The sequence below is a fragment of the Falco peregrinus genome, chromosome 7 (genome assembly GCF_023634155.1).
Source record: "Falco peregrinus isolate bFalPer1 chromosome 7, bFalPer1.pri, whole genome shotgun sequence".
Classification (NCBI taxonomy): domain Eukaryota; kingdom Metazoa; phylum Chordata; class Aves; order Falconiformes; family Falconidae; genus Falco; species Falco peregrinus.
The window spans coordinates 43,882,452-43,909,652 of record NC_073727.1 but is presented as its reverse complement, the minus strand read 5'-3'; the positions used below and the strand labels follow the sequence as shown (position 1 = coordinate 43,909,652).

At 39.9% G+C, this 27,201-nt stretch overlaps 1 protein-coding gene across 7 annotated transcripts in view; it reads right to left on the bottom strand.

Moving 5' to 3' along the window:
* TFB1M (transcription factor B1, mitochondrial) overlaps positions 1 to 16,554 on the bottom strand; it is a 30,139-nt gene extending 13,585 nt beyond the window's left edge. Inside the window, exons 1-6 of one of the 7 annotated variants that reach the window (XM_055810295.1) lie at positions 16,073 to 16,554; positions 14,807 to 14,964; positions 13,136 to 13,287; positions 9,401 to 9,509; positions 7,464 to 7,615; positions 731 to 850 (exon numbers count right to left, since the gene is read on the bottom strand). In XM_055810295.1, the coding sequence (XP_055666270.1) occupies positions 731 to 850; positions 7,464 to 7,615; positions 9,401 to 9,509; positions 13,136 to 13,287; positions 14,807 to 14,939 (666 nt within the window). In that variant the 5' untranslated portion in view covers positions 14,940 to 14,964; positions 16,073 to 16,554. The other 6 variants (XM_055810296.1, XM_055810297.1, XM_027796899.2 and 3 more) reach the window with 6 other exon arrangements.
* Between the last annotated feature and the right edge of the window lie 10,647 nt (positions 16,555 to 27,201).

Sequence of the window (27,201 nt, the reverse complement as noted above, 5' to 3'; positions counted from 1 at the left end):
AACAGACCCCATTTAATTGTCAGACACACACTTCTATGAAGAAAAATAAGAAAAAAAAATACATTCTTGTCCAAAATGCAATTCAATTTATTAATTCTTGGTTCCTGTAATCATAATGGCTATTAATAGAACCAGTGGCAGTAGGTAAGAGGACAGGAAAGAGACTCTTCTCCTCTACTCACTCAAGAGCAGAGAAGTGGAAGAAAAGATTGTTACTCTTCTAAGTGGGACATAGGTGACAAGGTGCTATTGTGAACAGGAGGGACTTAAATATGCTAAAGATTAATAAGAGTGAAACATAAAGATTATAGACATGGTAAAATTAGAGATCTTTGACAAAGATGACAAATGAAAAGCTTTTCTTTATCAGGGTCTTTCAAAAGACCCATCAAATTTTCTAGGCACAATTCCCAAACTGTATATAAATGCAAACTCTAAACCAGCAGCCTTTCCAACGACACTACAATACTAGCAGACTATTCTGTTGTTATATCCTAATCTCCCTCTCCAGAAACACCTAAAGTAGCACACTGATTCTGCAGATAGGCCAGGTTCTGAGGAACCAAAAAGAAAAGCACCTTCCTGATGTATGCTTTTTTTACAGGAATATCACACCACTCCACTTTGTAATGTGGACATGTTGAACTAGAGCACCCAACTGTACTCCTTACTCAAAATGAGATATATTGCTTGACTGACAAAAAACCCAAAGAAATACATCAAAACTCACCTCTGGCTTTGGAACAAAGGCTTGACCTGGAATTACGAAACAGTTCTCAACGGTGCAGAGATGCTGAGACATGATGGACAGTCTGCTACGCTGCTTACTTCCTGGATTAGCTGTCAGCCTCTGTTGAAGAATCGAAACATGCAAATTGGTGAAACTGAATTGATAAGTGGTCAGTTACATTAAAGCTTGATTTTCAATAAAATCGAAGGCAAAGACAAATTTTAAAAAAATAATTGTTAAGAACTCATATCTAAGTTTATCCCAGTTCATCCAGAATCTCCAGTGAAGCAGCATTTAACTAAGATACCATGCTAATTTACAACCTCAGTCCTGCAATCAAGTGCACACCAAAAGGAGTTCCATGAACTTCTACAGAACTTAATGAATGACAAAAGAATTTTGTATGGGCACAAGAGAAAACTAAAACTATTCTGAATAGTTAAATATTTTGAATCTGCATGATTCAAAACAAACATAACTCCAGCTGACAAGTATTCTCACATTCTTTCCTTCCACTGTTTTCTACATCAAATATTACTTTTTCTCCTTCAAGACGAACCAAAGCTCCATATACTCAAAAGCAGACAGAAAGCAAAACTTCTTCATTATTAACTGGTCTACACTTACAATATATTTAAGGAAGCTGGACCTACTTTACATAGATTTAGACTACGTAAGAGCACTGAATACTTAAAGTTCCATTTAGTACGTCTCTGGTTTCCCTAAGAAATTTCTTAAAAAGATCATCAAAAAAGTAGCCTGGACAGAGGTTTTCTACACTTCCATTACCTGAAAGAAACGTTCTGTGTGTTTTGCTAACCTAAACAGGATTTAAACATAAAAAGCACCCACAAAAACAAGTTTCAAATAGTAAAAGACACTAACTATGCAGAAATAGAATTTTGAACATTCCTGTTCTTATTTATCCCTACATTAATAAAAAATAAAAGGTGAAAACCAATTTACATATCTGGTAACACCTGTACATTGTGTAGCTTCAGATGAAAAGCCTACTGCTGAAGTTCTGATTTTTTTTTAAACTTCTCTCCTGAAAGGCAGTTTAAGTATCAGCATAGAGCAAATACAATACTTTACAACAACTTTTCAGAAAGCTCAGTGATTCTTTCTGCCTACATCAGCATTTAAAACTACCTTCATTATTGTTTCAGAGGAAACGTATTAAAAAATTAAAAATTATCTGCCATCATTATATTCTCTGAAAATAAAACAGGCTGTGAAGTCTAACAACGCAATCAGATATGCACTCAGCCTCTGCAGTGGAAATGAAACAGACCTAGTGACAATGTTTGTGGTCCCTCCAATGTCAATTCAAACAAGCCAGTCCTCCCACAAATACCATCAAACAAGTCTCAGGCAGTCAGTTCCTGCTTCTCAGCTACAGAAAGGAAAACTTAACAACATCCACCTCTGGGCAGCAGCATATTAAACCACTTCAATTACATCAGCAGGAACACACCTGTATATGGCACTGCTCAAGGAACACAAAAATGGTGAGGATATACTCATAGAACAGAGTCACAGAATGCTTTGTGTTGGAAGGGACCTTTAAAAGTCATCTAGTCCACCCCCCTGCATTGAGCAGGGACATCTTGAACTAGATCAGGTTGCTCAGAGCCCCATCCAACCTGTCCTTCAACCTTTCCAGGGACTGGAAACATCTCTGGGTAGCCTGTTCCAGTCTTTCACCAACTTCATTGTAAAAAAGTTCTTCCTTCTATCTAGTCTAAACCTCTTTTATTTAAAAACATTCCCCCTTGTCTTATTGCAACAGGCCATGATATCAAGTTTGTTCCCTTATTTATGTAACTAACCTGATCTATTTTTGTAGGTTTTTTCCCCTCAATTCTCAAAATTGTCTTTGTTTGCACTTTTAAAATACGGATAGCATCTGAAAGTGCACTAAGCAGATCATGCTGGAGTTCAGCTAACAAGGTAACAATTTTGCAGCCTCTATCAAAATTTTAGCAAGGCATGAAGCAAAACAAAGATTCTGAAGCCTAACGTGGAATACAATCAAAGTGGTACTTGACATCTCTTCTAATGTTGCTCACTATCAACCACTCTCAATGACAAGCTCAGGAACAAAACTATTTGCCTTGTTCCTCAGTAAGCTATACCATATAATTGTGCTTTCACAAAAGTGCGTTAAAATCCCATTATCAATGAATCTGCAAAACCTGTCACAGGAATTAACCTACATGAAGAATTAGGTTGGCAAAGCTTACCATATAAAGGAATATTAAACACCGAATCACAGCATGGTCAGGGTTGGAAGGCACCTCTGGAGATCACGTATGCCAACCTGCTAAAGCAGGTTCACCTACAGCAGGCAGGTTTTGAGTGTCTCCAGAGAAGGAGACCCCACAGCCTCTCTGGGCAGCCTGTTCCCATGCTCTGTCACCCTCAAAGTAAGGAAGCTTTTCCTCACATTCAGATGGAAATTCCTGTGTTGCAGTTTGTGCCTGTTGCACCTCGTCCTGTCACTCGGCACCACTGAACAGAGCCTGGCCCCGTCCTCTTGACACTCACCCTGAAGGTATTTGTAGGCATTGATAAGGTCCCTGCTCAGTCTTCTGCAGGCTAAACAGGCCCAGCTCTCCCAGACTTTCTTCATAAGGGAGCTGCTCCAGTCCCCTCATCATCTTCACAGCCCTCTGCTGGACCCTCTCTAGTGATTCCCTGTCTCTCTTCCACTGGGGAACCCAGACCTGGACACAGCGCTCCAGATGGGGCCTCACCAGGGGAAGGTGAGTAGAGGGGAAGGACAACCTCCCTCGACCTGCTGGCCATGCTCCTCCTAATGTGCCCCAGGATACCAGCAGCCTTCTTGGCCACCAGGGCATGCTGCTGGCTCATGGTCAGCTTGCTGTGTCCACCAGGACTCCCAGGTCCTTCTCCACAGAGCTGCCTTCCAGCAGGTCAGCCCCAGCCTGTGCTGGTGCAGGGGGCTGTTCCTCCCCAGGTGCCAGACTTCACACTTGCTGCTGTTGGAGTTCATTAGGTCCCTCTCCACCCAGCTCTCCAGCCTGCCCAGGTCTCGCTGGATGGCAGCGCAGCCTCTGCTGTATCAGCCACTCCTCCCAGTTCTGTATCACCAGCAAACTTGCTGAGGGTACACTCTGTCCCTCATCCAGGGCACTGGTGGATAAGTCGGACAGGACTGGACCTGTTACTGACCCCTGGGGCACACCGCTGGCCACAGGCCTCCAGCCTGACTGTGCTGCTGGTCACAGCCCTCTGAGCTCTGCCGTTCAGCCAGTTCTCAACCCACCTCACTGTCCACTCATCCAGCCCACACTGCCTGGGCTTGTGTGTGAAGATGTTATGGGAGACTGTCAGGGGCGTTGCTGAGGTCAAGGTAGACAACACCCACTGCCCTCCCCTCATCTACCCAGCAAGTCATTCCATCATAGAAGGCTGTTAGGTTGGTCAGGCATGATTTCCCCTTGGTGGAACCATGTTGGCTACTCCTGATAACCTGCAATCTCCTTTTCCTCCACATGCTTAGAGATGACCTCCAGGATGAGCTGTACACATTTTAGTATACAAGCCACTTTCTGCAAAACAACTTTTTTTTTACATCATAAGTATTTATATTTCACCTATATCAGTTATACAAACATAATTGTAATTTTTCTTCTGTTTGCTGCTCAAAAATCCGAATTATTTCCCACTTTATTATCACCTTTTGCCAAGTGTCCTAAACAGCAGTGTTTGATACAAAATGGTTAAGTATTCTGCTCTTCTAATATGCCTGTCTTCTAGATATGTAGCAGTTCAGCAACCCACGTCCCAGCCTGCAGATCATGTTGGCAGAGTGGTTCTGGCGAACCGCTCCTCTGCGCAGTTTTACTCAAAATTAAGAGGCCGACAAAGATCTTCTATTTAAACTCAAATATGACTCATTTTCATGGAATTGGGCCAGAAGTACCTGGCCCAGGTGGCAGATTTAACGTGAAGCACTGAAGAATTTGGGGCAAGGTAAAAAAAAATATCTACAAAGTAAGCAACAATTTTACAAATTTAAACTACAGAAAGACAAATTTATCTGATCAACACTTAAAAGTGCCATTTTTACTGCTATGAGTATCTGGCCTTATCCTCCTTAATAGACCTCAGAATTCAGTATGTAACAAAACTGCTGGTTCTCATCAACAGTTTTAATCAATTTAATCAAATCATATCAGAACTGAGTGGTCTGTAGTGATAGGTCTATACTGACATAACTCATGCCAACACATCTGTGCTACAAGGAAACAGAAAACCAGGAAACTACCACCAAGAAAGGCAAAGGTATTTTCTACCTGTTATACTAGCAAAACTGAACTTTACCGAAAATAACACAGCATGTTGCTTTATTTTCTTACTGTTAACATCAAGTTATCCTAATTCACTATAAAGCATATGGCTTCATTCCATGACAGCATCTTACTTTTCTGCTGAGCTTACAGCATATACACTGAGACTTTCTTTGCTATTTAGGTTCTTATCTTAGAAACATCCATTGAGGACATCAAACTTTTGCATATTAACACATTTTCCTTTCAAGAAGCAACTTCTTTACTATCAGCATTACACTGTTCTCTATTTCCTCTACATCCTGTTTACGGTGTTTAACTTAAGCAACTCCAGAAGGCCAGAAAAAACAAAAGAAAAGACACAGATTTTTACTATCATTGTTTCTTCTAATCCTAAACAAAATACGTCTTTCTCAAACAAGTTTTTCATTATGTCAAATTAATTATGGAAATGCAAACCAGAAACTATGAACAATTCTGTCTTCAGTGTAAGATCTGTGTTTAAATAGAAGTAAGAACACGAATCAAGAGATCCCAGAATACGAACTCAACAACAATTAATACTGATTTACTGCATGACCTGACCAACACATTCAATTTCCTGGTGTTTCTAACTTCTCAGCATTGTAAGTACAAGGAACTTAGGAGTGCATGGTATTTTGCATCTCATTGAGCTACACTGGGTGCAGAAGCACTATAATCTGCATGTCGCCAATGGCATAAGCAGCTGGTTACAGCTATATAAAGTACTGAGTGCACTTACGCTCTCACTCAGGGCTAGGCCAATTTTTTCACTGCTGTCACAAAACTTTGCCTCCTACCGATCACCACTTTGCATCTTACATCACCAACCATATTTTGAAACAAGGTCTAATCTCAATGACATGAAGTCCCTTCTGGAAAACAGATCTGGATTTTTTAATGCCTGAAACCACATAAGCTCAGAACTGAAGAAATCTAGCTGATTTCATACCAGATGTTTGTCCCTGATGTTCTTCTCTAGAGCCACCTACTGGAAATACTTCAGTACTTGTCTTGAATCTTGATTGCAGGGCTAGTAATGACAGCACAATATGGTTTTCTATGACCCCCAAAAATGACAGCTGGCATGCCACTTACATATAAAATTACTACTAATTTACATATTAAAAAAATCACAGAAAAAATTCTTATTAGAATTTTTACTTTGAAAGATTAAAATTAAAACAATACACACATTTACACTGCACACAGAAAACAAGGTATTTATAAACACTGGAGTAATTAGATGGAAATTCAGTTTTCAGAATGATGTGAAATTCCTTTTTTTTTTCCTAAAAGCAAGGGAGGTGCTGGTAAGAAGACATATCACTTTCATAAATACAAAGCCAAGAGCTTTCCAGCCTCTGTGGTATGATACACCTCTTGCAATGGCAACAGAAAAAAAACGGTAAGTCCGAAAGCATTGTGGAATAAGTCATAGAGTATCTCAAGTTGAAAGGGACCCATGAGGATCACTGAGTCCAACTCCCTGCTTCTCACAAGACTACCTACATGACTAAGAGCATTGTCCGGATACTCCTTGAACTCTGACAGGCTTGGTGCCATGACCACTTCCCTAGGGAGCCTGTTCCAGTGACTGACAACCCTCTCAGTGAAGTACCATTTCCTAACATCGTTGCTGCGATGGACAAGTCAACCTAGTATCAAGTGATCTAGAATTAATGTAGTAGATGAGTTTGGCCTTTGAGAATCAAACTATTGAGACAAAGTAAAATCTCAGTTTGCTCTTGGACTTGCTGTGACAGAACTCAAACGATGCCCTTTTACACACACAAGACTGACAGCAATCAATTAACAATTTTAATATCAAATCTTATTCAAAAAAGTCAGTCAGTTTCCACGGTTCTAACAAACACTCCCTGTGTTTTGAGTGTTCCATCACAACCGGAACCAATGCTAACCTTCCATTTTTCCTTATTTAAAGGAAGGTGTCTCTTTTTAAAAAGATTTGTAATTAAGGGGGAAAAGGCAATAACTGAGTTTTTCTTGAGAAGGTAAGGAAAAATAGACTGATGAAATGGTGCATGAATGACTGTGAGAAAAGAAGGGTATATAAAAATGGAAGAGTGCTGTGGAATCTATTCATGTTGAAGAAATCAGACCAGAAAAGATGAAGTACCTCAAGAAAATATATCCCTCCCTAAGAAATAAAAAAAATACATATATATTTATGTGTTATAAAAGGATCAGAGCAGATGATTAACTCAGTATTAGAATTTGTAATTCACAGCCACACAAACTAAAAATCGAACTAACTCCTCTCTTTTTAAACCTAAGATAAGGTTTGTACTTTTAAACAAAAGGTTGCATATAAACAAATTTTCGTTCAATTCAGATTCTGTAGAATTTTGGGAAAGCACGTAATGTCTTACCTCTGCAACTTCCTTCTGAAAAGTCAACGTCATCTGTGTCCTGCCATAAATAAAAGGTCCATCCTTTTTAGAAACATTTTCAAGCCATTTGATGATTAGAGGAGTTGAAACACTGAAGGGCAGATTCCCAATGATATGTATATCTGGTGGCTCTGTTAGCATTTGGTGGAAGAAAAACAACCGTCAAAGTTTTGGGTAAGATTTTGCCATGAAAGAACATGTAAGAAAGAAAGATGCGTGCATATCAATCTAGACTAAAAATATGAAAACAATTTTTATCATGCCATGCCAAAATTATGCCTTTCCATTTATACTTGTCTTACACTGACAAGACTGCTACTACTCTCAGTAATTACTTGGAAAAAAGTGGTTAGGTTTGGTTCTCATTTACATTTGAATAAATCAGCAGCTTTCAGCTGATTTTCAGCTGATCAGTAGTACTCCAGAATAGCAGAACTGTAACAACAGCAAAACCACAACAGCGTTTCCATGATTTTAAAACTATAACTATTAGATGGAAGGTAAATAGCCACACTCATCCTTCTGCCCCACACATTCCTCCCACGGCCACTCCCTGAGTCTTCATAATCCCCAAAACAATCACCTAGCTCAAACTGAATGGAGCTCTCCTTCTGTACAGAGTCCTCTGAAATCAAAAGGTCTTTGACCAAATACTAGACTTAGCCATAAGCAGTGATATGTATTCTTCAATTATCGATCCCATCAGTACATATGTGTCATACAACACAAAGCAGGCATTTAATTAGCAGGGATCCTCGTGTCTAAGCAGAGTGTAAGAGAAGTGAACAAAACAAAAGCAAGTGTGTTGTTCCTTAGATACTACAGCATTTAGTAACATGAATAAGAGATGATAATATCAAACTCAAGCTGGTTTTCTGGCACACTTTACTTATTATGTGCTTTTAAAGCTGTGATATTTCTAGCGTATTTGTGATATTACACATGTATCAGAGATAGCCAAGTATCTTTCTAAAACCCAGCAGCCTTTCAGATTTTCATATTACAGTAACACAGAAAAAGTACATCTTACCTCTAATTAGTTAGCTCTAAAGACAATAATTGCTTTCATATATGTTCAAGAAAGGTAAATTTTTAAAAACTGCACTACACCTTCATTGCTTATAGTTTTGTTTTGTGAAGCATTTACCTTTTGCAATGAGGCAAATATGGCATGGAATTTTTCAAGGTGAACATAACGTGGCATAGTCCTTAACGTCCTAAGTCAGAAAGTAGTTTACTATGTTCTTCAGGCACTGCAGACAGTGACTCCACCTTAAAGTAAGAAATTTGGAAAAGGGGACTGGGAAGTCATCTCTGATTTATCTAATAACGTATTTCAAAAGGGAGGTGAAATTGAGTCCTATGAGAACCTCAGACTGGGGGGGAGGGGGAGCGGCAGAACCACCCCAACACCCCAAAATGTATCTCTGATTATATTCTACTTTTGCCAAAGATAATCCAGCTGAAACCAAAGCAATTGACAAAACTGAGATTTTGAAGACAAATTTCCTACGTTTCAAAGCAAATTACAGGAATTTCTTCAATGGGCCAACAGCAGTGGTGGCTTCTGGCTTCTTCACGAGAAGGAAGCAGTTGGGAAGAAAGTATACCATTTGATTTGCTTCTACAGCTTCCAAGAATCATTATTGTACAGTCAAGATACTCTACAGTTAAAAACTGCAAAGCTCCTCACTGTTGACTAAGGTGACTGTCACACAAATTCCACCACTTTGTCTTAGAAGAGGAATATGATTATTTTCTTCTAACAAGGAAGGAAGTTTGCTTGTCTCTCTCCTGACCTTCAGAATGTACTGGAAGAAAGTAACACCTGCACTGAGTAAACTCCAACTATATCATCACACTTAAAACTAACTCAGAAGACTTAAAAATGAAATAAACCAAATCAAAATACTAACCGTCTTCCCAGTTCTTTGTTAAATGCTTTGGAAAAGCCTTCTCCATCTTATATGTCAGGATATCTCCATGAACAATGTGCACTTTTCCTGGAGCTGCTTCAGATAACATCTGTGAGCAAGCAAGCAGAATTCACAGTATTAACCAAACTGATTTCCAGTTTCAGCCACAGCAGGAACAAAACCATTGCTATGTATTTATCTTCAATACACAAAAAAGCACAAGGGCAGTTAAAAATGACCACACTATTGGTAAGTACTTACTTTCAAAAAGCAAACACTAACAAAGAAAGTTTATTGTGTGATTCTGTAAATGCTTACTATTGACAGCTGTAGAATTCTTAGTAGGAAATGTAAACTTGAAAAGACTGGCAAGAGTCTCTTCAACAAGGACAATTAACAAACCCCAGGGCCCCTAGCAGGACCCCACCTGATTTAAGTAATAATGCAGGCAGCAAGTTTTGCAGTCTTTAGATCCATTACCTATGGAAACAAGGCTCATGTTGTTTATTCTGTCTCTCCTGCATCTGTAGGGTCTATCATCCAATTTTAGCCATATGTGATACAAGGCTGCAGAAAATTTTTTTCTTTTACATAAAAAAAGGGGAAAAAAGATTCTCTTAATACTCCCTTAAGTAGTCTGAACCCACGCCATTAAAAACCAAGAAGTTCCCAAAACAAGGGAGTAAGTACCTAGGCATACAGGATGTGTATCTTTTTAGGTATTACAAAATCCACTCTGTTGTTAACTTCTCTATCCCACTTCTGCAGCTTATCTAGTATTTAATAAAGGCTGAAATGCAAACTCAGAACTAGCTGTGGTTTGGTGACCCATTTTTTTGATTTCTAGTGTCAGTTTACACCATTAAGATTAGTTTAGTTTTCTTAATGTTGTATCTCTTACAGTATGAAACTATGCAAAACCAGCACAACTCAAAAGCAAAGCTGACGTTTACAAAGATGACATTTGGAGATTTTTATTGTTCCCAAGTTGAAATAATGAAAAATGGCTTAAAGAACAATTTTGCCTTTGCACAGAAATCCAACTCCATAACCCATTAAGTGCTAGTGGCTTAACTGATGAAATAAACTGCTCACCATTGTTAGTTCCATCTTCAACCTGAGGACGTAAACACAATTCAGGTTGAAGAGGGAACTAACAATTTTGCTTGTACAAACAAAACAGGGTACAGCCAGCTTCCACAGATCTCTAAGCCAAAGGAAAGTGCTGTTTTCTCATACTGTTCACAAAATGTTTGCATGAAATTTTTTTGAGTAAAAGTTTTTCTACCATCATAACAGCTAAATATTGTGCAGTGTATTTAAAAAAAGGCAACAAAAAAAGATTAACTAAATACTAAGTGTTCCTACATCTTTTAAGTGCATCATTTCTAAATAATAAAAATAAATCTAACCTCAACTCCAAACCACTTAATGGATTTTTCAGCATTACACTAGCAATTACACAGCATACACATTCATTAATCTACCATGATTTGGCAAATTTTTCTTTGAAGCCGTAATAAGTGCTTTAACAGGATGAAAGATAATGCAAGATCAATAAAGTCATAAAATAGCGCAAGAGGAAGCGGGCAGCTGCCTACACAATAAGGGATTAACATTCGTTACGTTGGGTTTTAATAATGGTTATCATGTCAAGAGGAGTTTGGGGTTTTCTTGAGTACCACAGTTAACATAAATAAGAACTGCATCTATAATTTGTGAGAAGAAAATCACAGTTGCGTATTTCGAATTTGAAATAAAGACTCAGAAACCCATTGGAACTTTTTCCACTTTCAGGCCAATGTGTGCAGCTAACAGTTCCAAGGAGCTCTTGTGCACCTAGCACATGAGCCACATGATTCTCCATCATACAGATCCTCTCATTCTTCACACACAATCCAAAAGGGCACAATGAAAACGTAAAGTGCATAGTTTAAAAAATGAATTTGTATTCCCAGAAGAATTCTATTTCTTTCACTCTCTGGATGAGAGTGCCCCTTCTCTCCTCATCAATCTTTCCAGCCTAACAACTATTAGGGTATATGGCATAGGGAGATTGTGATTCTTTTAAAGAGAGACAGAACTGACAGACTCCTAGCTTGTGTAAACTTTTACTCCATACATGTATGTTCTTTGCTATATTTCAGTTTTGCAATAAAGAAAATCCCAACTTCACTTTTGTCATAGAGACAGCCTGAAAAGTTAATGAAAAATGCTGCTTGCTTTACATTAGTGATTTTGTAAGTACCTAAAGAAACATTTTTAAGTAACAGTGCTCAATTGTTAATCTCTGACATTCTTTGTTATTCACATCTCAACCTTTTTATGAGCATTTGGTTTTGATAGAGCTTTCAATTGGAAATCAGAAAAAATAGGTATTACAACCCACATTATTACAAAAGAAAGATTCATTCTGTTATGTGTCATCGTATTTGGAGGGGAAAAAACAACACCAAATTTAACACTAATGGATGCAACATACTTCTTTTTCATTCACATCCAGTTACTGAGTCATAGCAACTTTATATTCAATAACTTTGTTCAGACATATTTATTTCTACTGTGAGGAGGTTGCTAATTAAAAATAATGACTAACATTAATTCATTTGAATAGTAAAAGATAATTAAACACCAAAAGCTCATTATAGACCCTGAGAAGTATGCTTTTATTCAGAGAAATCTGTTGTAGTGGCTGCATTTTGGAAAATGAGAAAAATTGTGTAGAGTACTTAAAAATTTGTTAACTAGAGCAAGTATCATTTAATCTTAAGTTATCTCCAGTCCCAAATCAGTTCTTAAAATCTAAATGAAAAACGTAGATTTGGCTCCACTCAAGAAAAGTGAAAACATGAAGTTTTCATACTTCATAAGGTAAAGATGGCATGCTATAAATTATCAATGGCAAACCTTACAAAGATGTTACTACATGTTTATTCAGGTTTCAGGATATGCGCAGTTTCATTGATATTTTACATTAGTTTTGTCATACAAAGAGATGGCAGCAGTTCTCAAGTGAATTACCCATTTATTTTCACTGCTGATTTGCTACAGAAGACATAGTGCAATGTAAAGAAAGCCCTTTGAATTGCTATAATCTGAGATTGTAGAGACAGAAGAAAACAGGCAAGTCTGAAGAGATTTTTGCACTCTGTTTTTCTTGCTAGATTTATGCAACCAAATTCCATAAACATGTAAACTTAATAGCACAAGTAGATGGCATTTGAAAAATGCTACAATGACTTGTGAACTTAAAAGTCTAAGAGTGTTTTTTTCCAAGTGTAAAATAAACGCTTGCTTTACTCTTGGGATTCTGAATTCTAATCCACATTGAACTGTATTAACTGGAGATATGCTTTCACAATTTCATAAAGTATAATTATTAGAAAGTAAATGAAAAATATGGCCAAGGGACATTAAGTTCAGCCTTCAAACAGCTATTTCACCTGCACAGTGAAATGCACCCAAAATGTCTCAACCTGAAAAGACCAGACAGGCCTCAGCATTAATTCAGTTGCGGGATCAGGTTCTGAAGGGCCTATGAGAAAGCAGAAGCAATGAATTGCTATGCTGTGTATTTTCATCTTCAAGCAAATGCCAGCTCTGATTTAAGCCAAAGAAGCAAACCTATTTTAAATGCTGAGATCTCAACAAGACGCTTGGAACCTTTCTATGTTCTTAAAATGTCCGTATGCAATTGTGTGAATATATTTATGCAAACTATTCTCCAGTTGGTACCTGCAATCCTGGAATAAATCGAGGATCTTTTTCAATTAAGAGGAGTTGTTCAACACCAGCACTGAGAATGGATCTGGTAATTCCTCCTGGCCCAGGGCCCACTTCACAGACATGGGCATTTTTCAGCTCTCCAGCTTGTCTCACTATCTTGTCTGCAAGACACAAAGAACATGCTAAGCCTTTATTTTCTAGAAGATCCAGTTCACTAAGACAAACTCATTGTTTATTGTTAAAGCGCAAGCGTGCTTATCTCAGAACAGACACAGTGACACATCCCAGTTAAATGATCACATGCCTGCTAGACTGCACAGAATTCAGATTTGTTTCATACTAGAAGATACACTCAAAAATTTTAAAAATACTATTTTCAGTTTAATGTCTGCAATGCACATTGTTGCTCTGAGAGTATTACTTCTCATCACTAAACTAGCAATACTATTCTCCTGCAAGTAACCAACCACTTGTATTCAGCATCCTGAAGTCTCACTACTTATGCTTATAAAGGTATTTCACTACAGTACCTCTGTTCTAAAGGAAATTTAAAAAGTAAAAGAAGATACAGAGAAGCTTTACCAAGTTAACAGTATGTACAGAGTAATTTTATGAGGGAAGAGCTGGAGTAAAGTAAAAGTTGGAATACAGGCAACTGGTAGTTATAGAAAGTGGGGCAGTTGAAACATGAGGAAAGAGGATCTGTACGTAAGTGGAAGGATACAACACTGGAAGGTATTATAGCCACGAAAGAAAACAGATTAAGGATTAAAACAAGGATTAAAAATGTAGCTAATGAAAAAAAGGGATCCTTAGGAAGCATGGAGAGAAGATGCTGAGAAAATTATGCTGCTCATTCCGTAACTTCTTAAGTATGCAACAGAAATAGGAAATGTCTGTAGACTTGCCTACTTGTAAGGTTTTACTAAATGCATGTATCTTTATTCCAGGGTAAGAGTCCAGTTCTTCAGGAAGTAGAACTGTGTTTCATGTCCATATCCTAAATCTTTATCAGTCTGAGTCTTCAAATGTAATCAAATTGTCAGCTACATGAAGCTGCACTGCATTTATTACTGCAAAACACAGCCACCACTAGACAGTAAAGAAACTCACCACTGACTGAACAGTGCCAGCTTTGTCACTCATGGCTGACATGACGATGGAGAAAACTTCATTGTTCAGAACAATGTAACTGATTCAAAAAAAGCCACAACATTTCAATAAACTCAAACATATGACCTTCCTAACCACAGTATATAGTAAACGGCACAAAGCATTACAGTACTTTCTATAATACATAATAATCTGAAAAAATTACTCATTTTTTAATCAAACTCATATATTATAATACTCCCCGAATGGCAGAAGTACAACTAAGGCTTGGATTCTTGCATTTCAACCAATAACCCATATTTTATATAGGAATACAGTTTCTACCTAAAAATTACTCTATAATTAATAAACACACACATTTTCTAGGAATTTACAAGTCTATTTGTCTAAGCTAAAGTTACTTTTAAAAGAAGGCTTTAAAGGTTTACTGTTGAGCTCCCATTAGTCTGACATGTCATCATGCAAACATCATCATATAATCATCATCTCCTTAGCTAGAATCTGGATTTTGAAGAAAACTACGATCTGTTTGAAAGTAGCTAAAAATATTAGAATAAAATATTTAACCTGTCAATCGCAAATCCAGTAGAAAGTTCTGGGAAAGTTGTTTCTGTGCTTTAAGGCGGTAAAGTTTAATGATATCTCCAATAGTTGGCAGGGGAGGCAGACGGAAAGCTGCCACCTTTCCTGGAACAGCCATAAGACAAACGTCTTGTTCCTTCTTCCTAGGGAGACATTGAAAAGATGAGTTTGGCATGTGCAATAAATTCTAATATACTTAATGTTAAAAACGTTACTAAGTAGACAAGCCAAGGCATGATTTACAAATCATTATGCAAGTGCTGAACTTGAGTATTTTGACTATTGTATGCAGTGTTTATGCTCAGCATGTATTACTGGATTGGGGCAAGCCGCATTTTGTAGCTTTACCAAAACATCTAGTAAAACAAAACCCTCCCACGATTGTTCAATATCAATCTTTCATTACTTCATAAAAGAATCATTAAGGATAACCTGCTTGGACTCATGGCATCATGTAAAGGCAGACTATACCTGAAGCATCCCTGAAGTAGAATTAAAAGTGGTTTTTTGTTTTTTTTTGTTTTTTTTAATTACTGAATGACCTGCTTTTCTATACAGGGGTAAAGAAAGGAATCCCAAGTTTAAACAATGGCATCAGATAATTAAAAAAAGTTAAACAAATAGTATTTTCACTTTCAGCACGACAGGACAGAACGCTTCGCCAGGCTTGCTCGCTCCCGCCAGCCCCAGCCCCAGCATCACACCTCGGGGCCAGCAAGCCCCGGGGCCAGCTCCCGCCGCCCGCCAGCGGGGCCCGGCACCCAGCGCTGCGGCCTTCCGCGGCGCGGGCGGCACCGGGCTGCCCGGGCAAAGGCCGCCCGCTGCGCTGCAGGCCCCAGCGGCCCCGTGGCAGGGACCGACGGGGCCAAAGCCGTGGAGCGGCGGGACCAGCGGGCGCCGCCGCTCCTCTCCCCCCAGCAGCAATGACCCCGGCCGCCCCGCCCCCTCCCGGCCAAACCGGCGGCCCCTCCCGCCACGGCCCCGCCCCCGCCCGCGGCACAGCGGCTGAGGGGGGAAGCCCCGCCCCACGCACCGCCCACGTGCCCCGCCAGGCGAGGCCCGGCGCCGCAGAGGCCGCCAGCGTGGCTGGGAAGCGGGGCCGCGTGAAGGACCAGGGGAGTTGCGGAGCGGTGCGGGACGCGCGCGGAGCCGCCGCACAGGCCGGGCCGGAGGCGCCGTACGGCCGCACACGCTTTTTCTCCCTCTGCTTTAGCGAAGAGGAAACCTCAGAGCAGCGGCGCGGGAGCTTACGGGCAGAGCGGGCGCTAACCCGGAACAGGAAGTGTCTCTGTTCTGCCCCGGGGGCGGCTGCGCTAAGGCGCGTGCGCCTCTCCCAGTGCCGCCATTGGCTCCGTGTCCCGGCCGCGCCTGCGCCGTGCGGTGGCTGCGCGCTCAGGCCGTGCCCCTGCGCATGCGCGGGGGCCGGGGCGGGGCGGGGGCCGCTCTGCCCGCCCGTGGCGCCCATTGTTCCTCCCGTCGGTTCCGTGCGGCAGTGCCGCCAGCTCGGGCGGCCGTTACGGGCTTTTCCGTGCGCACAGTACAAACCTTTTGGAAAGCTTTCACTTCCCTGCTGCTCATGCGGCAGCCGCGCAGGAGGTCCCGGAGCGAGGCCCCATGGGAGCTGCAGGCTCTGCTGGCAGGGGCGGGCCGCAGGGGTGGGCCTGGAGTGGCTGTGGCGCCGGGTGTGCAGTGCGGCAGCAAAGGCGAATCTAGGCAATAAAAAAACCTGCTGGCAGTCATCATCATGTGTTAAAGTGTAGTTCGTTCACTTCTGTGGTAACTCGATTTGTCTGATGCCCTTTGAGATTGGTAGAACTGGGTCAGGCATGTGGGTGTTGGCAGTATGTTTTTAAAAGACACGGAAGTAAAATGGGAATGTAGGTGCACAGGTAATCTGGAATTGTATTGGACTTGCATATTTACAATGAGGTTTGGACTTTTAATTTGAGCTGACAGCTAGGCCATTTTTCAGTGTGTATTACAATTAGTTTTATAACGTGATCGGAACATGTAGGTTTTTTTCCTTTGAAAATAGGAAGACTTCTAAGCTCCTGTATATCAGAAGCTTTTTCCAGTTGGAGCCACACAACACACATCTTGATCTGACTTGGAAAATAGCATTGAAGAAATATTAAATAATACTGCTCTTATGAATAACTGCATTATATAAACTGAGCAACTGCATATTGCAACAGAATTTTAGCTACAATATACTGTGCCAACATAGGTGCATGTGTTCATACATATGTGCATCTATGTGTATATTCTTAAAACATTCACTAGTTTCGCTCATCCTAAAATTCACCGGTAGCATCAGAAGCCATTTTGGCAGAGTATTTCTGTAATATCTTTTGTCACAGTGGATTAAGAAAGTTCCTTTCTCCACAGCGCTTTTGAATAATTGTTGGACTTTAAAATTCTTCTTCCATTTTGCCTTTATAATTCTGTGCTTGATGTTTCAGTGCAACTGAATGCTAAGAAGTTTTCAGAAAGCTAAACAGTTATTAAAAAGTCACAGATAATCAGGGATATTGTTAGATAGATGTTAAGAAAATGAAGACATTAAAATATTTGCAAAAAGGAATTCCTTACAGGATAAAAAAAGGGTGTAATTCTAAATAGCTTTGTGCATTAGATATAGCTTCTGCCATCAATAGCTGTTTTAGTTAATCTCAGCAGATGCTGTAATGTATTTTAGTGTTGTCCTGTGAATTTAGCGGAAGAATATCTGCACCAATACCTTTTTTCATATGTGGGCTTAGTCATGTTCTGAGATCAATCAAGTTTATCACAGTTGAAACCTACACTTATGAGATAAATAATTTGTGTGTAAATATCAGTGGAGTCAACAGGAAAAAGAATATAATGCAAAGGCGCTACATTTAAAAAAAATGAAAATTATCTAATTATGCAGTTATTAAAACATGGGGAACTTTGCAGGTGGTGATAGAAAAGGAGCTGGCCTAAGATTTATTGTTTACATACAGTAGAATATTGAAATAAAATGTCCTGGTACTAACCTTACCTGAAACACTGGAGTTTTGAGTTTGGTGGGTATAAAGTATTTGTTGTAATATGTATTATTTGAGCTTAAAGTAATATAAATGAAATATAAAATGTAAGCTCCACCTGTCGGTGAGAATGTGGGATTTCAAATGATACTCATTACTTTGCCTAATTCCAAAAGGGGTTAATGAGAAAATAATATAATGGTAATTGTACTACTTAAAATCTGAAGAAATCTGAAGGAATATGGGCTGGGTCTTAGGAGTAGCAAGTGGCATGGGATGAATCAGCTTTATGACCAGCTGAGGCATCCAGGCTATTTTAACTCTAAAGCAAAAAAGATTCTAGTTTAAAAGTTTTCCTCATTACGTAAAAAATGTCGTGTCAGAGCATTGTTTTAATAAGGCATTTCATACTTGGTTGTCACCAAGGCTGAACGTTTCCATCTGACAGCCTCAAGTCTCCTCAGTCTTTGTATACAAACATTGTTCTGTCATAGTTAAAGCACAGGCTAGCTCTTAATGAAATGCACATACAGAAGTTCCCAGATATTTCATGTGACCATAACTCCTACTGTAATAATAACAAGATATAATGGATTTATGCTGAAGTACTTAAAAGATATATAGCAATCTGTGCTAATAAGTCTACTTGTAGAAAATTTTTGGTAGAAAACTCACTTGCTAAAATGATAATTTCAGTTTATAGTTGAAATATTTTTCAGACTTCTGAAGTTGCTATAGGGGTAGTAGTGTATGGGTTGGAGAGTCAAGGTGGTCCCTAAAACTCATGAAGAGAAAGAGGATGAGTTAAGCCTTACATCATCATATCATCTGGTCATTTCCAGAAGATGTCTCAAACTAAGATTTTCTGCCAGAGGAAGAGTGAGCCTTCCCAGCTTTCATCTATTCATTGTACTTATTCTAACACTCTCATTCTTTTGCAAGTTATATAGGGCCTTCAGGAGGAGCACTTCTCGTCCTAACAAAGCTCACAGAAGAAAAGCGAGAACAAGAAACTGGAAAGAATTTTTCCATTCCTGTGAATGCCCGACACCCAGCCTGGGGCTCTCCAACCTTTTAATGTGTTGGAGTTGTCACTGGAAGACTTTTCTGATTACATACTTTGAAGTCTGCAAGAAGAATAATAAGTTGCTGGAAGATCTTGTGCATTACTCTAGCTATCATGTCACATCTCAAGGTCTGCCACTGTTAAGAAGGTGGCCTTCTAATGGCCTGCACACTGTATGTGAAAGCTTTGTTTTCCAGAGTTCAGTGTCCAGAGGAGAGCCTTGGGGTGTCATTGTGGTGACATGGACAAGTCAGTGAGCCATCAGGGAGGACGATAAAGATTTTGTTCCCAGCTGTCTCAGTGATTTGCTGTGTGATCATTGGGAGATACCGTACATGTCTCTGTGTTCACTGCCTTATAGCTGACTTTCATCAACTTTCATCAAAGTGACAAAGATCCATGGCTTTGCGACCTGCTTTGAAGGTAAGGTCTTTGGTGACAGGGCTGACTTTCTGGTATTTGTGTAACATACAAAGGGTCACGTGCCCCACAGTCAGGACAGTTCTTAAATATGTGGAAAGTGGCTGGATTATGGAGAGCACTATCATAAATAGCAATAATAAAGCTTTAATGACCCCTCTCACTACACTTTGGGCAGCTACATTTGGATGCTGGAGCTTGGCCAAAGAATCTGTTAAAGAAGTTTTAAATTTGTTCTCTTTTCCTTCCTCCAGGGTGAGAGCAGTTGACAAAAAAACCCATAAAAACAAAACAAACAACCAAAACCCAACAACAAAACAACAAAAAAATCCCCCAAAAAACCACACAAACAGAATTTCAGAATGCTGGTGAAATACTTTGAGAATGGCAGGAATCCACCATCTGGCTTATTTCATAATTCAGTTTTGTCTTGACCTTAAAGACAGAGCCTGCTAATTTTGAAACCAATGAAACATTCAGCGCATTTTCCACAGATTAGCTAGATACCAGGGAAAGATAAACGGCATCTGGAGCAGCGCACATTCAGGTCCTGAGATCAGTTGTGCAGAGACATCCCTCCCCTTATGGGATTACTTGAAGCTCTTTTCTTGACTGCAGCTTCAGTTCAGGTTCACCTGCTGGCATTGCAAGGGTTGAAACCAAAGTTGCAGCCGTAATTACAAAAAAGCACATGCACCAGTGGAAACTTTCCACAGTAATTATGGAATTTCGGTGGCAATTTCAGTTTTTAGTTTTACAGACTTGCTGAGCTCATTCATAGATATTAATTGTTTACTGGTTCTATGTTCAGGTTGTTACAACTTAAAGATAACTCACTCTAAAAGGAAGTACATCACTGACCTAAAATTATTGTGTTGCTTGGGATTATTGTTACTAGTTGTATGTTATGGCATTGTGTTGTAGAAAACAGGGTTCACACCACGCTCTTGAAATGCCACACTGCATTTGCATGCTGAGACAGAAAAATCTATTTGAAAATTATTTTACATCAACTTAAGGTAAATAAGATGACAAGTTGTAAATGGCCAGATTGCTTTGAAAAGTGGTAAGGAAATGTAACACCCAAAAGAGGTTACATACAGAAAATCTTTTCTTTTCCGCCCTGCTGGTAGTATTTTCATACCACAAGGCCTCTGTTCTTCAGCTTGTTCTCAAAGACACTGTTTTCTATTGTTTGTTAAAATAAAATGTTTATTATTTCTGTTGCACTACCTCATAAGGATCCAAAATAGGTTTTAGGAACCCACTGTACCAGGCGCTGTATAAACAACACAGTGGCTGCCTTCCCTCAGGAAAACTTCTGTGACCAGATAAAATGCTGAAGAAAATAAATCAGCAAATGGGAAAAAGTTTAGGTGAGATAACAGCAGAGAGATGTACATTTGCATAGTCACAGTAATTTTAGAAGCCACAGGCTGCAAAAAAGTGCAAAACTGTCATGAAACATCTAACTGTAGAGGATCTGTAGGATGGTTTCTTGCTCTTTGATGGTGAAGACAAGCACATTTTAGAATACCGGTTTTGAACTAGATGTTCTGCTCAGTGCAGTGGTTACATTCAATGTGAAATAAAACAGTATTACTACATCCATTTCTTCCCCTAGAGCAAAACAATCCAGTTATGGGGAAATCGTCCTACTTTTGTTAGTCTACCACTGAGGATTCATCAGGCCACATTATGATCAAGAACAGTATTTTGCTTGTTACCACTTCAGTGATGCTGTGTAGCAAAAACTAAACACTCAAGGAACAAAGGCTTCCTGTTAACAGAAAATCTGGCAGAAATTTCTGTCCAGACTGCTGAGTTCTTTCCTAATGTAACTCAGGAAGTACAAAGATCCATGGCTTTCAGTATTGCCACAGCAGATGTCTAAAAATCATTATATTTATTTTAAAACATTAGAATTTCTTTTAATGCTTGATTCTTCTGATGTGCCTTTTGATTTGTGAGCTATTTCATCAACTTGGGTCACATTGTCAAGCTCTGGCTGTTGTAGCCATCCACACTAGAAAAAATAGTCGACAGTTTTGATTTCCACTTCATAATACCATTGTAGGTGCTAGGGCATTTAGGAGGATTATCGGTTAACGTAAAATTTGGGGTAAAATTTTAGGAATGGTGGGAATTAGGAGAATCAAGACTACTCTCACATTATCTGTTGGCCTCTGTAGAAATGGGGATTTTCAGACTGCAAGTAAGACCCCAAAACACAAATCCAGGCTCAGCACTGCAAGCTGCTGCACCATTATCGCTCATTTATTATATTGGGAATTTTACAGCATTGTGAAACATTGGTGTTACAGTGAGCTTGGTCTTCTTCACCCAACACCCAGGTCTCCATCTTGGAGAATGTTCCCATGAGTGTAATAGTTGTTTGTGTTTTAATTTAATTATACTGTATGGCAGAGTGTTTTCGGAATTGATGTTCTAGTTGTAAGCATTAAGTATTCCTAAGTTAAAGACAAAAATTGAGATTAAAACCTTTCTTACTACTTGCAATGGCTCCCACAAAGAATTTCATTAAAAGTACAGCATACCATATTGACTGAAAACCAGACTTTTATACTCTGATTGTGGGTCATGAAAAATGAATACAAAATCACATGAACCTCTGAGGAGCACATGGAATGTGCGCTATCACGTGGGTAACAGTTCATCGCCAGACTGTGTCACCATCTATGCCTACTTTGCAGCAACCTGATTTATGGTCTTGTAAAACCCAGCCACGGACTGGGAGCAGCACAGAGCCTGTACATTCCCCACAGCAGAAGATCACAAAGCAGGCTCCGTCTCTGGGTTTTTCTTTCCTGTGCTGCATTTTCTGCAGGGCAGTTTAAAAACATATGTTTACCTCATCTGCACTTACTGGACAGTGTGTCAGATGAGATCCTTGAACTCCTTCTTCTTCTGTGCTTCCGTCAGGCACGTCAGTTGCCTGATGCCTCAGAAATAAGCAGTACCCTTTATACGTACCTGATACCAGTGGGTGGGTTATTTATACTCTCAGAAAAAGTGATATTCAAAAAGAGTAAAAAAAGGAAACCTTTTAGTTTCAGTTCTGTAGCTTTCGTTCACGTACAGAGGTGGGAGAGGGGTCTGTGAGCTTGAGCAGGGAAAGATTTCTGTCCTCAAAATGCTGGAAGGGTATTTATAAAATACAGAAGGTGGAAACTTCAGGGCATGAGTATTGGACCAACCTCTGTGGCCACTGGGTGCCACTCTTGTTCCACGGCGAGTGAACTGCTCAGTGTTTAGCAAGGAGCACAAAGTTTACTGACTGCGCCGTATGTCCTTACGGGGAGTCAGACTGCCAGAATACGAATGCCGTGTAGTCCGCCTAGCAGAAGTAAAAAGCAGAAGGTCAATGATAGCCACTTACAGTAAACAAGAAAGGAAGATTTAGCAAGCAAAATCCAGGCCACAAAACCCGGAGGTTCAGGTTTACTGAATATACCACACTAAAGGTTATGTTGTTAGTCATAGTTGCTCTGCTTTTTTTGGAACTCTGGAGTAGGCTAGGTGTATTTTGCAAAGAAAACGGTAAGAAGACTGACTGAAAAAACAATCCTAAAAAGAAAACATTTTGTCAACTGTTAGAATTTAAGTCAGGTTTTTTTGCATCTAATACAGCTGGTACAATAAAATATAGCGTCTGTTTGAACCTTGACCTTTTTATATCATTCGGGTGCTGCAGCTACCACAGCATTCTGACCATGCATTTATGAGGTGGCAGACAACCACCACTGCTGTAGTGATGAGTATGGGAGAGTAAAGATAATGGGAATGATTTCTTTGTTCAGAGTAAGGGAAGCGCTAAACTGAAATTAAAAATCATCACCAAGAAATTGCTGTCCTAATCAGCAGTGTGATTTTTTTTTCTAAATATGTTGTGTTGAGGCTTTACTTGGTGTAAATTGCTCCAGTTCTTTTAAAGTTGTGGTGACTGCTGATTTCTAGCAGGTGGGAATACTTTCTAATTTTTTTATGTCTTGTTTGATTTGGTTTTAAACCAAAATTTTCTAACATTTGAAAATACAACAGTGATCTGCTTACTTCCAGATATATTCTGTCATACTGTGATCCACAAATAGAGGTGGATGGGGGATAGATTGGTTTCTTTCTGGCTCTTCACTTGCAAAACTTCTGGTTTGAAGCTAATTTGAAGCCGCAGCTCTTCTCAGACTGCTGATGAATGTGTCTCTTCAGCCCTGTGTATTAAATAGACACTATTAAGTGGTGTATTGAAAACTTAGAATGAATTTTTTTTTATTGTAGTTACACCCAGAGGCCCCCAACAGAACTCTCAACATGTCAGAAATTGTACTAACAGCAGAAGATACGACCTCTGTCAGGAAAACCTTGCCCTATGAGTCCAAAATAATAGGGGAAAGTAGATACTGACAGAGTTAAGAGAATGAGGAGGCACTGAGTTAGTACTAGTCGGCATGACAAGCTGCGGTGTCAGCAAGGCAGCATTTTTTCTATAGCATCAAAAAAGAAGGATCTGAAGGGTACAATAAGGGAACTTTGCAGATGTTTACAGGGAAGGCAGAGGGGAAAAAAAATCAAGGTGCATCTTTGAAACGTGGGCTGCTCTCAAGAGCCAGCTGGCCTCTCAACAGTGAGTAAATTTCCAGGAAGCAGACTCAGAAATCTTTTTACAGGGGCATGTGAATGTGAGGGTTTGTGGCTTATGTTGCAATATAAAAGGTGAAGCGGTGGAAGATGTAAAGAGAGAAGGGATTTGGCCAAAGGAAGAGGTAGATAGATGCGTGGTGAAGGATGGTGATGACAAGTAGGACAAGGAAGCATTAACGAAGGGCAGAGAGAAGGTGGGTTCAATATGCAAGGTATGAATAGTTGAGAATTGAGTGAAAATTTTAACTACATGAGTGAAAAAGTATCTTACAGATGTTGTGCAGAAAGGTTTCCAAGACAAAGGTTGGGAAAGAGGCCCAGTTAGGGGTCCAAGGTAACAATGGTAATCTGACTATGAGTAGGTGGGAGCACAGTGGTAGTATTGTAGACAGTAATCAGAAAAAATGTTGCTAGGAATGTGCGGGAAGAATATCTTAAGGCAGTTTTTGTCCAGGTCATGTCATCTCAAGCCTCATTCTGGACAGACAGGTACACACTGAGAGCTTCAGCTCTTGCCCCCTGCTGAAGTGAGTGAGATCATCAAGACCAGACAGCACTTGTGAAAGACTCTAGATACTTGATAGCAGGAAGAACTTAGGAAAGTATTTGAAAGAGAGGAGTCATCTACTATGACTGAAGCTGTAAATGAGAAGGATACGAAAGCTTGGGACTAGCTATGATCTAGGACAGCTGAGCATTAGAGAAGGAGATCTAAACAAGACAAGGTTTGTTGCTCTAAGTACCTTGGAGACTTTGTTTTTGTGTTAAATAAAAGGCCTTCGATCAAGAATTAAAATCAGCAGGAATCTAAGTTATGGCTTCACCTGGGTAAGTAGCTCACTGACTTCTAGAGTCGCACTAGTGAGCAAGACATCATAAGAAGAATGGAAATAGGGCATTGGGGGACTTTGGGGTGACGATAAGTAGCTTATGTTTGATGTGAGAGAAATGGAGACTTCCTTTGATTAAATCCACAGTAACTAGACTGCACAGGGTCTAAATACATTATTAGATATTACTAAAACCTGCAGTCAGTTATGTGACACTGTTAGAGAAAAAGACCTTAGAGACTTGAGGAGATCTCTATGCAAGGACTCAGTTTGCAAAGTGGTGTATCAGGATACATGTCTGAATATCCGTAGTATCAAAGTACCTCATCCACAAGTTATCAAACCATTCCATCTAGCCCTAGCAGCAGGATGTGGAACAGGTACAGCTGATACAGGGACTAGAAAGGCAGTTAACGTAGCTCTTGGTTTTCAGGAATAACAGAGTTTGCTAATATCCATTCATTAACTCGATTGTTTTTTCAATGGCTATTCCCCAAGTCTCTTGCATTTCATCAGTTCAAACCGTCAGACTGGGCCAAATTCACCTGCTTTGTTTTTTAGTACCTTTTTAGAAATCAATACAAAACACAGATACTACAAGCTAAAACAACTGGGACTTTTCAAAGATGCTTAAATGAACTGTTTTCTGCAACTGTTTCTTTATATTGTCTTTGATAACCACCTCACAAAGTGTTTTCTTACACTTAGGCAGTGATTCCATATAGTTAGAAAGGTGTTTGGCTGACCTGCTTATAAACACATCTTACAACTTCTTAACCAGTCACGTAGTTTTTTGGTTTTTTTTATCATAGATCTTTGAGATCTATGATAGGCTTTCTCTGAGAAGTCATTTAGGTCCTCTGCCAAGACACATATTTGAATAAAGGTTAGTGTGGACAGCACAACCTTGAATTTAACACATCTTCCCTGTTTTCCAGAATTGCAATGGACTATCATGGCCACATTTCCCTACTAAACAGATGCATTTTCAGCTTGCCCACTCACCTTGGTATCTCAGATGAGACATGACAATTACTGACAGTTTGGTGTTGTTTTTAATCAGAAACTAAAATATGATCAGCTTTTTGTTAAGTAACACTCAACACTGAATTATGTTACTGTTGAGAATACTGTGTGGCATGTAGGTTTTTGGCAAAGGATCCAAGTCTGTACAACTTCTTCAGATTGAGGCTGTATCAGATCACATTTTTATTACTGGTCCCTTGTTTTTTTCCTGCAGATTTGATATTCTGTGGTGCTACCTTATGTATAATAGTGGAAAGGGAGAAAATTCCACAGATGACCCTGAGAGTTTTCAAATTGCAAACAAGAAATATAGCAGTGTATTTAAAGAATCATAGAATTGTTCAGGTTGGAACTGAACCCTTGAGATAAACTAGTCCTGTGTCTCAGTTTCAGTGCCTATTTCCTCTTGTCCCGTCACTAGGAACCACTGAGAAGTGTCTGGATCTCTCTTCTTCATTTTCTCCCGTCAGGCACTTACATGCACTGATATAACCCTGCTGAGCCTTCGCTTGTCCAAGCTCTCTCAGTCTGTCCTCTCATGAAAGATGCTCCAGTCCCCTAATTGTTTTTGTCGCCCTTTGCTGGACTTACTCCAGTAAGTCCATATCTTTCTTATACTGGGTAGCCCAGCACTGAGCCCAGCACTCCAGACGTGTCTTGCCAGCACTGAGTAGAGGTGAAAATTCACCTCCCTTGACCTGCTTATCCTAATGCAGCCTGGGATGATGTTGCTATGTAGTGGTCTTGTCTTACAGGGAATCAAGATCTGGTGTTGGGGAGACCTGATCCCATCATTCTGTGATGTCCTCATCAGGACGTCTGCCTGCGGTACTAGGAATCCCCTATATGGGATAAACTAGCATCTCACTTGCCAGTCATACATAGAGTGGACTGAGAAACCTGATCACCTCTCTTGAAATTTTGCCTACCCCAGAAGTACAGGTGGTTTTCAAGTCAACCTGCAGAGAGTGTTTATCTGGGGTACACAATTATCCTCCAGTGATCCACCATTCTGAACACGATTTTCACTGTTTTGAACTGGTGAGAGGAAAAAGTGGTTTCTTCTAGGCAGTTACATGAGTGTACGGAACCTAATTAATGATCCATGACAGAAATCAGTCTCTTAGGTCCTAGTTTCAAGCCTAAACCTATAAGCAGCAGGGTCACAGCCATTTGTCATCATCACCTTACCTGACTTCAGGATCACTGTTTCTTTGGCCACATGGTAGGGTCCACAGCTGCATCCCATAAACATGCCTTGGGCCTCTTACTCAGCTTTGAGCATTCTGAGTTGTATGCTACCTCTGTACTTCCCATTGTAGTTCTAGAAGCTCTCCAGCCACCTTTGAGATACAGCTACAGGTACGC